This window comes from Eptatretus burgeri, chromosome 5 (genome assembly GCF_056783735.1).
Source record: "Eptatretus burgeri isolate ZD-2024b chromosome 5, Ebu_testis_v1, whole genome shotgun sequence".
Lineage (NCBI taxonomy): Eukaryota > Metazoa > Chordata > Myxini > Myxiniformes > Myxinidae > Eptatretus > Eptatretus burgeri.
The window spans coordinates 39,038,874-39,055,530 of NC_140965.1; the positions used below are offsets into that span (position 1 = coordinate 39,038,874).

The 16,657-nt window shown below is 46.1% G+C and overlaps 1 protein-coding gene across 2 annotated transcripts in view; it reads left to right on the forward strand.

Moving 5' to 3' along the window:
• Positions 1 to 14,184, forward strand: part of HS1BP3 (HCLS1 binding protein 3) — a 43,137-nt gene extending 28,953 nt beyond the window's left edge. Inside the window, exons 8-9 of one of the 2 annotated variants that reach the window (XM_085881537.1) lie at positions 10,972 to 11,078; positions 11,886 to 14,184. In XM_085881537.1, the coding sequence (XP_085737663.1) occupies positions 10,972 to 11,071 (100 nt within the window). In that variant the 3' untranslated portion in view covers positions 11,072 to 11,078; positions 11,886 to 14,184. Of the gene's footprint in view, positions 1 to 10,971 lie in introns of both variants that reach the window. The other variant, XM_085881536.1, reaches the window with a different exon arrangement.
• The last annotated feature ends 2,473 nt before the right edge of the window (positions 14,185 to 16,657 follow it).

The following is a 16,657-nucleotide window of genomic DNA, read 5'->3' on the forward strand; positions in this document are numbered from 1 at the left end:
AGACATGTGCCACAGTCGTGATTTGCAGCCTTAATTGCTACAGACAATTAACCCTCAATGGGCTTCCTTCAGTTATCAATGATCACTTTGACCAGAATGCTTCCTGACACCAGGTATATTTGATTAATAAACAAGCAATGGTCATGGGTAGGGAATATACATGGAAGCAAGCAATAACTATTATCATGCAATAAAAACTCCTTACCCTTAACGATCATAAGGGCCCATGGACCAAATGATGAATATGCCTTAATTTATGCCTTTTTGGTCCAAGCAATCACACCATCATGGAGCAGACAGATTCAATCCACAGGGCAGAAAGGAATATTGGGAAACCTGGCAGAATATTGCAGGAGGATCCAGGCCCAGTCCTGGTTTGCTTTAGATGTGGAAACGAGGCACATTGTCCCATCACTCTGGGGCATGGAGAGGGCATGGCTCTGGCACAGGTGTGGTGTGACTTGGGCTGTGACAGGAGCGAGCGAAGTGCACAGCTAAAATTCAAGGGCATTCATGCTTCTCTGCTTCTGCTGGATGCACCCATCTTTAATACTACGGGCCAACCACATGACACGCTGGTTCCATCTCCTTTCACCATTGGTTGACTGGTCCGGTTGGGGGGTGGGGCGACCCTTCCGCGACCTCTGGCCATGATGTTCTGGTGCTGCGGGCCACTTGGGATGGTGGCGAGGATTTCCCTGCCCAGAATAGCACCTCCAGGCCTACGCAGACACTAAAAAGAATGTAAAGATAGATTTACAAAGTGTACAACATTAAATAAAGACTCAGAGGGATGGTGATTATTATTTATTATTATTATTATTATTTTTCAATTATTCTCTTTTTTTTTTTAAAGACACATACATAAGGAGGGGCAGACATCATCTATGTATTACATACTGTATAATGATGCACATCTGATATCACAATTTAATTGCTTTGTCCTTAATCTATTAAATTTGTAATGGAGCCAACTGAACTATACTAAGCAATGTAAACACCTTGGAGCCATTTTCACATCAATATTGTTCCTGAACCGGGGCTCTGGGTTTACCGCAAGAGGGATCGAAGCACTCAGATTCCTCTGGAGCGCCTGGTGTTGTCGGCTGACATGCCGCGGAAGACTCCATGGCCTGGCAGGTTGCTAAACAAGCACGAATGTCGATTAACCTTGCCAACTCCAACAGGATTATCCATATACACCGTTTACCAAAGGAGCTGACTAGATTAACTGAGTTTCATGCTCTCGGATTGCTGTGGAGCGAGACAGTGAGTACACGCTGGCTAACGAGAGCAAATAATGTGAGGTAAAACTTCCTGTCTAATAATACTGCAGACTGTGCTGGACCAATGGAGGAAAGGACACTGCGAGCAGCTAAAACTGAACTGACTGGTTTATCTATAAGGAAGCATGTGGCATAGTGAAGATAAGGGGTTTATTCACGGGATATTCATACAGTAGGGACATAAAGTATTCATGTGGTGTAGCAAAAGACAAACAGTGACACATTCATGCAGTAAAAAGACAAAGAGCAGAACTATACACCGATTCTATCTAGCTTACACAAACTTACGTTGACATAACAGGTGCCATCAGGATCACTCCCTGGAAGCGTAAAATAGTAAGAGATGAGAAAAGCTGAGATGTTGGTGACCTCTGGCTTACCTGGCATGTACATGTGGGCATGTGCTAGTCCAAAGTGCAGGGATGGAAAGAGGGGGGGGTGGTATCTGGATGCATGTTTAAGATGTGCGAATGAGATGTGGTGTCTGTGCATAGAGTGAGAAAGACAAGGTGTGAGTCGGTGGTCTTTCTTTAAAAAAAAAAAAATATATATATATATATATATATATATATATATATATATATATATATATATATATATATATATATATATATATATATATATATATATATATATAGCCGTTCTTCAGGCTTAGCCCTCACTGATAGCTCTTGTGCATCCACAGGAGAAGAGTTGGAGAAGAAAGACAATGTTTGAGAGTGAGAATTACCTATCATTTATGATTGCTGATTTCACCTCTCGCTCAATTCTGTGCCCGTACTGCTTCCTCCTCAGCGTTCCATTCCCTTCCGCAACAAGCATCACAAATGGTTGTCCCACAACAACCATCACCACCTCTTGCTTCAGAGGCTCTCCTCGTAATTCTCTCCAGCCAAACCAACTCAATACTTACACAAAGGGGGAGGGGTGGTGGAGCTTTGGGGGAGCAAGGATGAATCCACGCCTCTTGTGGGAGTTATTCCTGGGTGCTCGTGTCATGTGCCACCCTCTTGCCTCCAGGTATGGTGTGCCCATTGGTCCAGATGTGCTTCAGGGTGACCTCACCCTCCCCGTGAGGTTTCTGTGCTGACTCGCCTCTAGTTGTCCTCCGACTGCATCATTCATGCCAGCTTCTGAAGCAACATGGGGCTGATGTGCAGTGGTTCCCATCTGTAGCTCGAATGCCAGGAAGGGCATAGATGACTTGCTGGACAGCAGGGCGGTCTCCGCTGTGAGGAATGTGACGGAATGGCAAGCACACTTGCACCTTGGTGTAAGAGGCTCTGTAATGGTGCTGGACTTGGGTCTGATCGTGATCCAAAGGTGTCTGTGGGCTAGGCGAGATGATTGGCCTGAGGTACAGCAAGGCAGTGGGTATTGGTGAGATGAATGAGGTTGATGTGGCTGTGGAGTCAAAGCGTCATCATTGGGTGAGTCGATGTAGATTATGGAAGAAGGTTGGAAAGGCTAGCTTGAATAGTGGTGTTTGAGAATAAAGTCCAGTTTGTATCTCATGCAGACGGTGGTCTCTCCCATATACATATATTATATATGTATATATTGTTACGGTGGTGGAAATTCAGATCACCATTCAGGTTTCCCAGAGGTCAGTTATCTCTAAGTGTGTGTCCAGATTAGATTTCCCCACCAATGTCTAAAGGGCATAATTCGTGTGCCGGGCCGTGAATCTTGAGGTAGTAGTATTCTTTTCTATCTTTATTTTAAACAACATCTCACCACCACCTTCTCCACAACTGCCAACATCTTTCAAACAAACAGCATCTCTTCAATGACACCACTACACCCATGCCACCTCCACCACCACAACGACATCTCAACCACCATGCCATCCCCACCACAGCGCCAACCACACTGCAACAACAACATCTCAACAACCTCGTCAATCTCCACAACACACCAGCCCTCCTCTACAAACAAAAGCAACGGCTGTGCGGCCCGCGATAAAGATGGGTGAGGACACAATAATTCGGGAGACGTGTTGGGGGAGACCCGTAAAGGTAAACAGAAGTGACTGTTACTAAACGTATGAAAACTCGACTCCTCCCCGGGAATTTTCCCCCGCGCACCGAGAAGGGAGGGCGAACGCCCCGAGGCGATAAAGGGCCGTGTTGGAACGCCGAGAAAGAGAGTGGGTGGTTGGCGAGCTGATGAGAGTCTCTCTCCTTGGTCTCCTTGGCGAGTCGGTGTGGAGAGCGCCAGAGTTGAGTGTTGGAGTCCGGAGTGAGTGGAATTGGACAGAGGAGTTGGTTGAGTAGAAGCCGGAGAGGAGTCGCCAGCCAGATCGCCATTGGAGGCGCCGTTGAAGGCACTGGTGGAGTCCAGCGGAGTGCGGGCCGAGGGTCGCCAAACCAGGGCCCAGCAAGTCACCACGAGGGTGGCAGGTAACCTGCACAGTCTCACTGAGCTCCTTCGGTCTCCCAAGCTCTGAGGAACATTAAAGGCTTACGTGCCCAGTTCTCCCTTTTCTTTTCTGGGGTTTTTGCAGGGAAGTCTGTGGCGCCTTGTCCTTTAAGTAGGATTGTTATAAGTGCATGTACATACTGGGTAAACAACGGCTGTAGGTCTTTTTGCTCGTGTCCTGTCCCCATCCCCCCCCCCCACCCATTGCTTCATTGACTGCATGCGTGTACAATAAATACCCCCATTGTTTGAATATTCACCTGCTCGTTGCGTCCCTTCCTCGATTGAACTGCCATAATTGCGTTTGGAATAAATAGCTGGTTTCTAACACCGATTTAAGATAATCGGGTCCAACGGGGCTTGGCGATTAAAAACCGCTCAGCAATCGCAGATGGAAAGAGCTGCTTAAAGCGGCTCGTTTCTGAGCAGGTCCCGTTGAGCTACAACCTCTCAGTAGTCTGTCCGCGCTAATAATTAGGTAAATCGACAATTCGGCGATTGACCCTGTAGCGCGGGAAGAGCATTGACAAGGTTGTGGTGTGGTTAAAAACACTCGTAGCTGGATTTTGGCGTTGATCCGAAAGCTGTGACTGGATTGCCACGTTCGGCGGGCGCGCGCGCGGCTGCATTTAGCTAAAGGCGGTCGCCCGCACGCCATAGTGGCGGAAATCCACAACTATATATATATATATATATATATATATATATATATATATATATATATATATATATATATATATATATATATATATATATATATATATACACACACATAACGAAATACCCCGTTCGGACAGCCACGCACGACCGCTTAAGGCCCAACCGCAGTCGCGCGTCCGCCGAAAACCGGAATTCAATCATAGCTTCTGGACAACTCCGGAAACCTGCTATGGGTGCCTTAATGCACCATAAATTGTCAACACTCTGTCCACGCAGTACAGTGTTCATTGCCGAATCTCGATATACCTAATTATCCGCGCAGACAGAAGTACTGAGAATTTATACCTCGACGGAACTCGTACGGGAACGAGCAGCTAAGGGAGCTCTTTCCGTGTGCGATGCCGAGCGGTTGCTAATCACCAAGTTCCGTCAGACCAAGTGACCACTTTTATTTGGCTTTAATAGCCTGCCAATTTCCCGAACGCGCCGTGGAAGTCAATGGGAGGAAATGACGCAACGAGCAGATTGACATTCAAACAATGGGGGCATTTTTTTCAAATTATCAATCAATGGGGGAAGGGGACATGACACAAGCAAAGCCTACAGCCGATTTCTATTTATTATGTAAATTTATTCTATTTACTTATGCAACAATTATACTTAAGAAGACAATGTGCTACAGAATACTTTCATACAAAACCCGAGAAAAGAAACGGGCTCGTGAGCCTTTATTCTAACTGGATGACCAAAGGCTCACAAGAGGCCGGGCAGGTTACCTGACCGCCCGTTTTGACGGCTCGGTCTTCGGGTCGGTGACCCCTGGTGTCTCTTGCTTGGCCCTCGTGTTGCAACGCGCCAGTCGCTTGAGGGGCTGAGCTGCTTGAGCAGCTTGGCGAGCGGCTTGCTCGGTTCCCCTCAGTCGTCCGGCCTTCACCGCGGCCTGGTCGGTCGGGCCTGGCCGGCGACGCGTTTGGAGGAGTGAACGGGTCTTTGCTCTTTTAGTTGATTCTCTTTGGGACCCGTTCACTACCTCAGCGACGTCGCTTGACCATCTCAGGGCCGTTCGCTCGGACCACGACGCAGCTTGCTCGACTCCACCGCAGCTGGCAGGACCTATGGCACGCGCTCCTCTCCGGCTGTTCTCAGACGACCTCTGACTCTCGTCTGGCGCTCTCTGACTTCTCCAATGCTCTCTCCACCCTCCTCCGACCGACGCTCTCCACCTTTCCCCTACTGACTTCTGCGACTCAACTCCACCCTTTTTATAAGGCTGAGCGCCCGTCCTTCGAACTCTCACCCGAGGCTGGGGCTCCGCCCACTCTTGACCTCCGACCTCTCACCCCTCAAAAGCCTAGCTGGAAACCCCAAGTCCGACGTCACTAGTTGGTTTCGGGGATGCCCTTGTTTTGATTCGTTTATGCAAATTGGCTCGCGCGCGGAAGTTGGCCTGGTGGTGTGGAGGTGGCGTTGTTCGTCGATGGTGAGGAGATGACGGTTTCTGTCTGTTTTGTGTTGTAGGAGATGCTGGGTTGCGAAGATGGCATTGTTTGTTGATGATGAGGATGTTGTGTTGTTTTAAAAGAAAAGACAGAGAAAGAAAAATGGCTACCTCAAAGATTCACAGCCCGGCACACGAACAAATCCCTTTCCACATCGGTGGGGGTTCTAACCTGAAACGCATACTTATCAAAATAACTGATCTTTGGGGAACCTGAATGATGTTCTGTGAATTTCAACAACCGCAACAAATATATATATATATATATATATATATATATATATATATATATATATATATATATATATCTATATATATATATATATACATGTGTTACGAATTTGGGAATTCGATTGCACACAACATTCAGGTTCCTTTAGTCAGCTATGTCAATAAGTACTTGTTCCCTAGATAGTTCACCTTTCATTGTTTAAATGTTCAGAAATCGATTAGATGCGCTGCGGATCGATTTAACAGTTAAGGAACGAACAATGGAGACATCCCTCCCCCTCTTCTGCCGTCCTGTGACTCGTGATGTCAACAACTCCCTCCCACCCGTGGCTGAGCGGGGGATGGAGCACGAGGGCATGAGTCATGAGTCACGCCGGGAGCAGGGGAAGTGCGGGAGAAGGAGCAGGGGAAGGGCGGGAGAAGGATCAGAGGAGATATTTTCTTTTGTTCGTGGGCAGAGTTGGAGAAGGGAATTGGAGTAGTAAGCTTTTTGCTTCGGCAGAGAGTAGTCGTTCAGCAGACCTTCGGGTCCTGTTTGGCTTGGGTTAGGGTTGAGGCCTTCGGAAGCTTTTTTCTTCGGCTGGCTCAGTGAGCTTCGGCTGAGGCCTGGCTCGGGAGGAGGCTTTTTGCTTTGATGGTTCCGTGAGCTTCGGCTTTTGCTTGGCTCGGGAGAGCTTTTTGCTTCATGCTGCCCTGTTTGGAAGTAAGTTAAGCCGGTCGCTCGGCTCGAGCTGCGAATGGTGGCTTCTTCTTCTTCTTCTTGGTTTGTGGAGCTCTTTGTTCTCTATTTTGGCTCCCGGCTTGGTGCGACTCATCGACCTATTCTTGGAGGTGGTTCCTCGGGGAAGCAACGCATCGGCACCTCGTCTCACCAGCACGTGTTGAGAAGCGTGGGAGGATTCGCGGGAGCTCGGGAAAGATCGCAGCTCACGGCGATTGGATCCAGCTTGCTCGCGCTGGAGCACGGGTCCGAACAACTTGAAGACCACACGAGGTGGAGAGGTTCGAGATAGGCTCTGGGTTTCAACTCACCTGTTCTCTGAGCTTGAGCCCGTTATGAAAGGCCTCTGCCACCGTTTCTTGGGTATATGTGTGTGTGCGTGCGTGCGTGCGTGCGTGCGTGCGTGCGTGCGTGCGTGCGTGCGTGCGTACGTGTGTCCGTGGGCCCGTCGAATAAGTAGGAAATTGTTAAGTGATTTGTGTGCTCTAAATGTTTGCATTGCATTCCGTATAGACGGTCAAAGTTGTTTTGTCGTGCTTTTGTTGCTTGTATAATTGCATACGTGTTTTGCCTTGTTTAATTGCATACGTGCTTTATTATAATAAATGTCCTTGTGTGAATGTAAATCTGTTCGTTGCGTCCATTCCCTCATTCAACTGCCCCATCTTGCACTCGGAATATAGTTGGTTTTTAAATAGACCGTAAAGTGATCGGGTCTAACGGGACTGTGCGATCATACCCCGCTCGGTTATCCCAAAAGGAAGCTTGCTGCTTAAGCCGCTCGTTTCTAAGCGGTCCCGTTGAGGTACCATCTCTCGGTAACCTACCCGTGCAAATAATTAGGTAAATCGAAGATTTGGCGATCGGACCCTGTAGCGCGGGTAGAGTGCGGACAAGGTTGTGGTGGGGTTAAAAATCCACCCTTGACTGGTTTCCGGCGTTGATCCGGAAAGCCGCGACTGCATTGTCCGTTCGGTGGGCGAAGCGACCGCAATTGGTTAGACGCGGTCGTTCGCATGCCGACGGGCGGGAAATCCACAACAATATATATATATATATATATATATATATATATATATATATATATATATATATATATATATATTATACGAGCAGTGCTTCCCCATTGTCTCGGGTCACTACCTGCATTTTTTTTAATTAATTTATATTTTCATTGACGGATGCTTTCCAACGGTTCTGACCCACCCCCCCCCCCCCCTCGTGTATCAGCTTTGATGTCCGCCAGCACATAAAATGACCGTACTTCCCCATTGTCTCGGGTTGCTTACCGGCATTAATTTTTTTCATTTATTTATCTTCACTTTTTTAATATGTTCATTCACAGATGCTATCCAACAGTTCTGTGTTTTTTGTTTTTTTTCTGGTGTATCGGCTTCGATGTCCATCAGCGCACAAAATTTCAGCCTTCTACGTCATCCGGAAGGTACCGATGTTTAATGTGAGTGAGTCAGTGAATCGAAGATGAGAATGAGTTTTATATTTTTAATATTTTTGCATGTATGTGTAATGTAGGCTATATATTGTTGTGGATTTTCACCCGTTCGGCGTGCGGGCGACCGCCTTAAGCTAAATTGCGGCCGTGCCCACCGAACGAGCAATCCAGTCACAGCTTTTCGGATCAACGCCGAAACCCAGCTACGGGTGTTGTTAACCACACCATAAACCAGCCAACTCTTCTGTCCACGCGCTACAGGGTCGATCGCCAAATTGTCGATGTACCTAATTATTCGCGCAGACAGAAATGCCGGGGATTTACACCTCAACGGAGCCTGCACGAAAACGAGCCGCTTTAAGCAGCTAGTTCTGATTGCGATCGCCGACTGGTTTTATATCGTCAAGCCCCGTCGGACCAGATGTACGTTTTATCGGCTATTGATCAGCCAGCTATTTATTCCGAATGCAATTATGGCAGGAAAGGACGCAACGAGCAGGTGACATTTCAACAATGGGGACATTTATTTTCACACGTATGCAATGAATGGGAGGATGGGACATGACACTAGCAAAAACCTACAGCCGATATCTATTTATTACGTACATGCACTTACAGTAATTCTACTTATGGACAAGGCGCCACAGACTTTCATGCAAAAACCCCAGAAAAGAAAGACAGAACTGAGCTCGTAAGCCTTTAATGTTCATCGGAGCTGGGATGACCGAAGGTGCTCTTCGAGGCCGTGCAGGTTACCTTTGTCGCCCTTGAGGCGACGCGATGGTCTTTTTGTTGGCGACCCTCCGTATGTCTCTGTTGTCAAAGTGGCAGCTGTTGTAAGGGCGGCTTGGTTGGTCCAGGGCCTAGCAGCACGGCCTGGTCGATCGGGCCTGGCCGACGATGCTTCAGAGGAGCGAACGGGCCTTGCTCTTTTAGAGTTGATGTTCTTTAAGAGCCCGCTCACTCCTCAGCGTCGCTCGATCGACTCGGGGCCCAATCGCTTGAACCGTCACGTAGCTTGCTGGCGACTTCTCTCCGGCTGGCGACCTCTCTCCGGCTGGCGACTTCGCTGTTGACTCCAACGGCCAACAACTTGGTGACTTGGCTGGCTCCGATGACGAACGAACTCCACTCCTCCGATCAACCACCACCGTGTGGACTCACTCACTCCACTGCCTCCACCGACCAACTCTGCCCAACTCAGGTCTCGGCATCGAAACGTGCCTTTTTATAGCCCGGAGGGTGAAGCCGCTGTAGGCTTCGCCACCCGAAGGCGGCACGTGTCCATTTCACCCTTGAACTTTCACCCCCGGCTGGCTCCACCCCTTTCGTTGTTTTGATCCGTTTTGCCAGTCATGCGCGACCGTGTTTGAAATCACTTTTGCCGCTGTTGAGGATGCCATCGTGTTCGTTTGTGGAGATGTTGTTTGTTGGGGAAAAGATGGCGGCGCTGTGTAGATCGTAGTGAGATGTTGGCGGTTGTGGTGAAGGTGGTGAGATGTTGGCGGTTGTGGAGAAGGTGGCGAGGAGATGTTGGCGGTTGTGGCGAAGGTGGTGAGGAGATGTTTAAAATAAAGATAGGAAAGAATAACACTACCTCAAGATTCACAGCCCGGCACATGAATAATTTCCGTTATACATCGGTGGGGAAAGCTAACCTGGACACACACTTATTGACATAACTGATCATCGGGGAACCTGAATGGTGTTCTGTGAATTTCCACAACCGCAACAATATATATATATATATATATATATATATATATATATATATATATATATATATATATATATATATATATATATATATATATGCAATCCTCAAATATTCTCTCCCATTTATTATTATTATTATTTTTTAATCCCAAAATAAATTGAATGTGCCTCATGCCAACATAGTATTGCATTTATGTGCCAAACATGAAATGAAATTCGTCCAGTCATTTTCAAGTCGAAGCTTCGAACGGATGGATGGACATGACCCAAACTGCAAGCTTCCAACCGGGCTGACGGTTGGGGGATTATAATAGGATGAAAGGAAATAGATTTATGGAGAAGATGTGTATGTATTAAATAGATGGCTCATATAGAATGAGGCAAATGGAACACTAAAAAATTTTGGCTAAATTTGGAATAATTAACCTTGTTTTTCTGTATTCAAACGATGACAATCGACAATTCCAGCTTTTATGACAATGGTTTGTACAATAGTCATTTTGATGCAAAATGTGTAAGGTATTGTCATCTTATATACCTCAAAATAATTAATTTGCATATAGCATTACAAGTCAATCAAGATGACACAATAGAATGTGAGGCATTGTTCAGTTTTAAGGTGAAATCATTGCAAAAGCCCTTTGTATAAAAATAAGTTTCCATAATGTCATTCATCAACTAAGTCACTGCTTGTTCAACAAATATATATATATGTAAATGCATTAATTATTCGAGATTATTTTTGGAAATTTATAACAGCCTTGGTCATGTTTAATTTTATCTATTCGTTATTAACAGGCTGCAGCTCAAATGTTAAAACTGCTGTAATGTTGAAAAATTTGCAAACCTTAATCAACAAACAAATATGGTGCATATGTGCGTGCACAGTTGGGATTGCTTAGACATATGAGTCTTCACCTCTGAGCTGTCGAGCCTGGGTTCAAATCTCGACCCAGCTATAAACTATCATCCCGGTGTTTCGCAGACAAGACGAGGCATCAATGGGTGTGCCATCTCTCAGATGGACGTTATGGACTTGGTGTCCCATTTTGTGGACGTTAAAGATCCCACGGTGTTCTTCATGAAGAATAGGTGAGCTATCACTGGGACCCTGGCCAAATCCCCGTGTAAAACTGTGGGTGGAAAGTGGCCTGGTCAACTTGGATATCCCTTTCCCTTAACACCAGGTTACACTGCTTGTTGTCTCAGTGTGGTTGGTGAGGCAGGAGCTCCTACATCATAAATGAATTTACATTCCGAGGTTGTTTGCATGTCTTATGTTATTCACCGACTTCGACTATAAAGGACAACGATGAAGAGGGTGTGTGCGCATCCATATCCGAATTAATTGCATGATTATTTAATTGATTATATTATCTCAAGGTAGTAGTTGTCTGCAACCCCTTCTTTGTATTCAGCAAATGCGAACTCTTGTGTATTTTGGTGAATGATGTTTAAATTTTAGGCGTTCAAGGTGGCTGAATGTTTGAAAGTAACACGATACATAATTTTAGATTCAACCAGCCTTTGTTTAGTAACAGAGAACTAGTACAGGCATTATGTACCATGACTTCAAACAAATTGCAAAAAAAGGTCTCTCACTTGCATCAGACCTAGGAAGGTGTCTTAAAAAGTCCAAAGAAATCTTGCATGGGGAAAGTCCTGAAATCAGTAAAAAAAAATCTTCATTTTTTTGGGATTGTAGGAAGTCATAGGAAGGAATTTTTAGACACACAATGAATGCTTCAGGTGATGCCGAGCTCTTCATTGTGCAGAAGGCTGTGGAATCTGCTGCAGTCACCAATAGTGTGCTGGTCGGTGATGCTGGTGACACAGACCACCTCATCTTATTGTGCTACTATATGCAAGCTCAATCTCATTACCTGTTCTTCTGCTCAGAGCCTAATAAGAACAGGAAGAACCCTCGCATCTGGAACATCAAGGTGGTCAAGAAACAGCTTTGTCCAGAATATACAACACATGCTCTTCCTCCATGTTGTCTTTGGATGTGACACAACATTTCACCTCGACGAGATCAGGAAAAGAGCTTCCTGCAATGAATTCAAGAAAGGCAGTCACTTCCATGAGCAAGCCAAGGTGTCTGATGCACATTCAGCTTATACCAATGGTGATGCAGCTGCAGAAGAGAAAACATTGGTGATCCTCGACAATGGGAAACTCAGCGAAAACCTTGACAATCTGTGGCACAAGCAGTTCTATGAGAAGGTGGCTTCCAGCATGTCTCACGTTCAACCACAGAGCTTACCATCTACATCAGCAGCAGCAAAGTACCACAGCCTTTGTGTGTACTTTCAGGTTCAAGGGATCTGGGGATGTGGGACTCCTTCCATAAAGTGGGGATGGCAGGATAGTGATAAGGGCTTGGCCCTCACCAGATAAACCGAGCTCCTGCTTTTGAGGAACTGCTGTGGGTCATCAGGTGCAACTGCCAAACCAACTGCAGCAGCTTCAGGTGCAAATGCAAGAAGCATGATGTGGAGTGTACTCCTGCTTGTGGAAACTGCAGAGGATGAGTGATTAGGGGGAGTGAATTACACCTAAGGAAACCCGTGGCTCATTTCAAAGTCAGCGTGTGGGATCTAGTGAAATTTATATTGGATGCCACATCTACGTGGGAGCATTGCGGTTATGGAAAAGACCCCTATATGTATTCAGAGACATATAGGATTTTCCAAAGGCAGATATTTCTTTAGTTTATGTGAGATAGATATCCTACTTTTTGTGTAGTGGACCTTTGAAAGGGATATGCATCATGAGTTTGAATGTTCGGATTCTCTTCAATTCCTCCATCTATCAGTTTCATCTCTTGATCCTGTATTGGCTCTGGCTGCCCCTCTATCACCGTCCCTCGCCTTGTTTGCTTTTGAAACCACGTATCACTTCATCTGAATCCACTAGTTCATTCCTGAATCTAAAATCCCTCCCCCCTCTTCCATTCCACATCCGAAATCATCCCCCTGCCATGCACATCATGAATCACTTATTGGTTCAAAACGATGGACCAGAATTGCTTTTTTGACCAGTGCAAAATATTCTTAAGTGGGTGCTTGTACACATGGAAAATAAAAACGCTTGTTCTTTTCAATAACTGCAAAAAAAAAAAAAACATTTGGACACAATGGAGGAAATTATTAGCTCTGCAGTGGTCTTTTCATTTTTTTTTTTGTTGACTTGCAAAACAACCCATTCAGAACAAAAAGATAATTAATGCGGTAGCTGTGGTTCAACGGGCAGCTGATGTCATGTGCGTTCAACAGGAGCATCATCATGCATTCCACAAACAACAACAGATCCTCTCCAAGTGGTTTTAATGAACACATTGAGATTTACCTCCATAGCAGGAGGATGTGAAATAGAGTGGATCAAGCAGTTGCAGAGAACAGATTGCTTAACCTTCGTGAAATAATAGATCAGTTTTAACCTTTGTAAAGCCCAGCAGCTGGGCCTCCATGCAGAGCAGAACAGCGAAACCTTCAAACAGAACAGATAGTTTTGACCTTCGTGGGAGAGTAGATGTTCATTGAAGACCCTGGACAAGAGACATTTCGGGCAGCCCTTCTTTGCATGTTGACTACCAAACATCTCGATTTGCCAAGCATCTCGAATCTGCTGAGCGCTTCGACTCTCGACACCTTTTTATTTACCGGGACTTTTGATTTGGCTCACTTTCGACCATCAAACTCTCCTTACCACGAGTCTTTTGGCCAAGCTGGTGATCAGGTCTGCCTGTTCGGGCCACGAGAGCCACCAAGGAGAAGCTTGTAAGCTGCACGAGTCTGTTTGCTGTACGAGTTTGCACGCATCTGTGTAAGATGGGGAGTCGCCATACCCATGCTCTGTTCTGCACTCAATGTACTCTTTTCTTCCTCTCTACATTTCTCCGGTTGTGATTCCAATTGGTGCCATGTCTTGTGTATACATATGAAGTGAGATTGTAGAAGGGGCTCATAAGTATGAAGGGAACAAGTTCTGCTCTGTGTGTCTTTTCTATTCGCTGTACATACATGCCATATATGCCATACAAATTTTCCCTGTTGTATGCATGTCACACCCTCACAAACCCCTAAATATATGCTTTGCCCTTTTTGTGACGAAAACCTTGACTGTATATATGTGCCACATGAATTTCCCCCATTGTTCCCCCTATATAAATAAACCTGTACATGTTTTCTTCCAACTTGCTCGCTGTATCTTTTCCATATTGGTCGAACATAGTCTGCACTATTCGATGGAAAGGTTTGCCCTCCATGGCATGGCGGCCTGAAGGGCCAGAGGTTGGGAAGAGCCTGGGAAGCTCCCCCACATCGCGAACCCTGAACTCCGTGTCCGTAACAATCTATATTGTAAAACAGCAGTGTCTGTCCTTCTGTCCATCTGTGAACTACTCCCTCACTTTTGGGGCTAGCCCTGTCAAGCCTTCTGTGAAATGTTTTGGGGTCCCAGTAGATGTCCTAAGGTGAGTGCGAGGTTTCATAAATACCTCAATACAATTATGATTTAAATTTTCAATCCATACAAAACTGTTCCTGATCCGGAAGTGAACACAATGACGGGTTCTGCATAAACATTCGCTGGTTTGATATCTCATACAATTGTAATTTTGACTTTCCACCTGAACGACCCTGCTTTTGTCCATCATAAAGTAGGTGAGGGGTTTCAAAAATTTCTCAATGCAATTATGATTTTAATTTTCAATCCATATGAAATGTTTCATGTCCGCCCTTTCTCGCCGGCAGATTAGTCTGCATTGGGTGTCACGTGAGAACGGCGTCTACATGCGTCTACCTCAAGGAGTGTTTGTATTTTATTTTATTATATTAATGGTGCAGTATTAATTTGTGATTGGAATGGAAATACAGTATAGAGAGATTGAGTTTAAAGCAGAATGAGGAAATGATGTGAGGGTTTCCACCCATTACATTCATGGATTCGGCACTTACAGTTTTGCCATTGTGGTGTCATAGAAATATTACCCATCTTACTTCGGTTGGGGTCAATTGAAATAAGTTTTTTTTTTTTTTGCCCAAGTCCTTCATGAACCGACTGTCCAGCCCCTTGCCATGCATAGCATGGGTACCTCACGTGTGTGTGTGTGTGTGTGTGTGTGTGTGTGTGTGTGTGTGTGTGTGTGTGTGTGTGTGTGTATATAGTGTTGCGGATCTGGAAACCATATGCATTCAAACGTACAGATGTCCCAAGACTCGGTTATTCCGTTAAGTACATGTGAGACAGGTCCCTTCCTTTTGTCGAGTGGGAGAATCAATGGTGTGCATTGCGATGTCCTTTTAGGTAGGTTATTACATCTAACAACCATCCAACTAACCCTCCAACGATCAATCCAACAGACAAACCAACAACCAACCACAGTACCTTCCAACGATTGCAACCCTTGCCTTGCTGGCCACAGCATACGGGACAAAAATGTCCAGTCCGCAGTTCCTATTCGGCCTCTCCAAGCGCTCCAATTCTTTCTTGTTGAGGCCACATGCGTGGAGTGGGTGGGTCTCGCCGGTGCCTGGCTGAGGCCCTGCCCAGAAAAGGGTGGACCCATGGGAGCCCCGTCCAATCAGAGCGGACGGTGACGTCTGTTTCACTGAGCCCCCGCCCCGTTCGGGGAGGTCCATAAAAAGACGACACCATCCTCAGTGCAAGAGGAGTTCTGTGGAGAGGAGTCTCAAAGGTGAAAGTTTTTTTGGAGGAGTTGAGTTGGTTGGTGTGCGTCGTGCAGTTTGAGCTGGAGTCTGCAGCATTTGAGCTGGAGTTCTGCATTTGGCTGGCATACATTGGAGTTTTCCTGAGCCCCTGTCTGCGACCCTGATCTCCGCCCTGGGACTCCGACTGCTCTGCTCGGGTTCCTCCACGGGCACGAGTCCCATGCGTGACTGTCGGCTGAGCCACACGACCATTCGCAGGTGTCGCACCGCAGAGCACCACCTCCCTTTAACGTGCAGGTACCCAAACGAACTGCGACCCCCAGCACGTCTCCCCCCTCTGGCTCTGGCGGGGGTGTTTTAATAAATCATCTGAGTGTGTGGGCCCATCTTGTAATTGGAAACTGCATAAGTGTTCTTGAACATTGTAAATTCACACCAGTATATTCTGCAATAAGTCTTGCTCTGTGTCTTCTTTATTGTAAATAAATTACTGCAGAAATGTTCCCAGTTCATTTCCATCCTTTCTTTCATTGGTCCAGCATGGTTCGGATCTGAATTTTAGCTGGGTCTTTGTTCCCGTTAATTTGCTCATCATAGCCGGCACAGCTTTGGCAGTTCCGCTGGACAGCACCCGAACCGGAGTTGGGAGTCGGTGGTTGGAACTCTACTGCAGTTGGTAGAGTGACCGTGTTCGAGCAAGAACACGAGGGCGTGGTTCCCCGGTAGTCGAAATCGCATAGTTAATTAGGTAAATTGGCTCTCGACAAGAAGACCCTACACTATGCAGTTGAGGTATTGGCATCTGCGGTTGGTGAAGCGACCCGCCGCCTCTCGGAATTATCCGCAGCGACGGCCTACAATTCGAGAGTCCGGTGGGAATCGACGTAACTTTCCCCACCTAGTGGTCATTCTCGCCACCGGACCTCTGGCCTGCAACAATATATATATATATATATATACATACATATATATATATATATATATATATATATATAT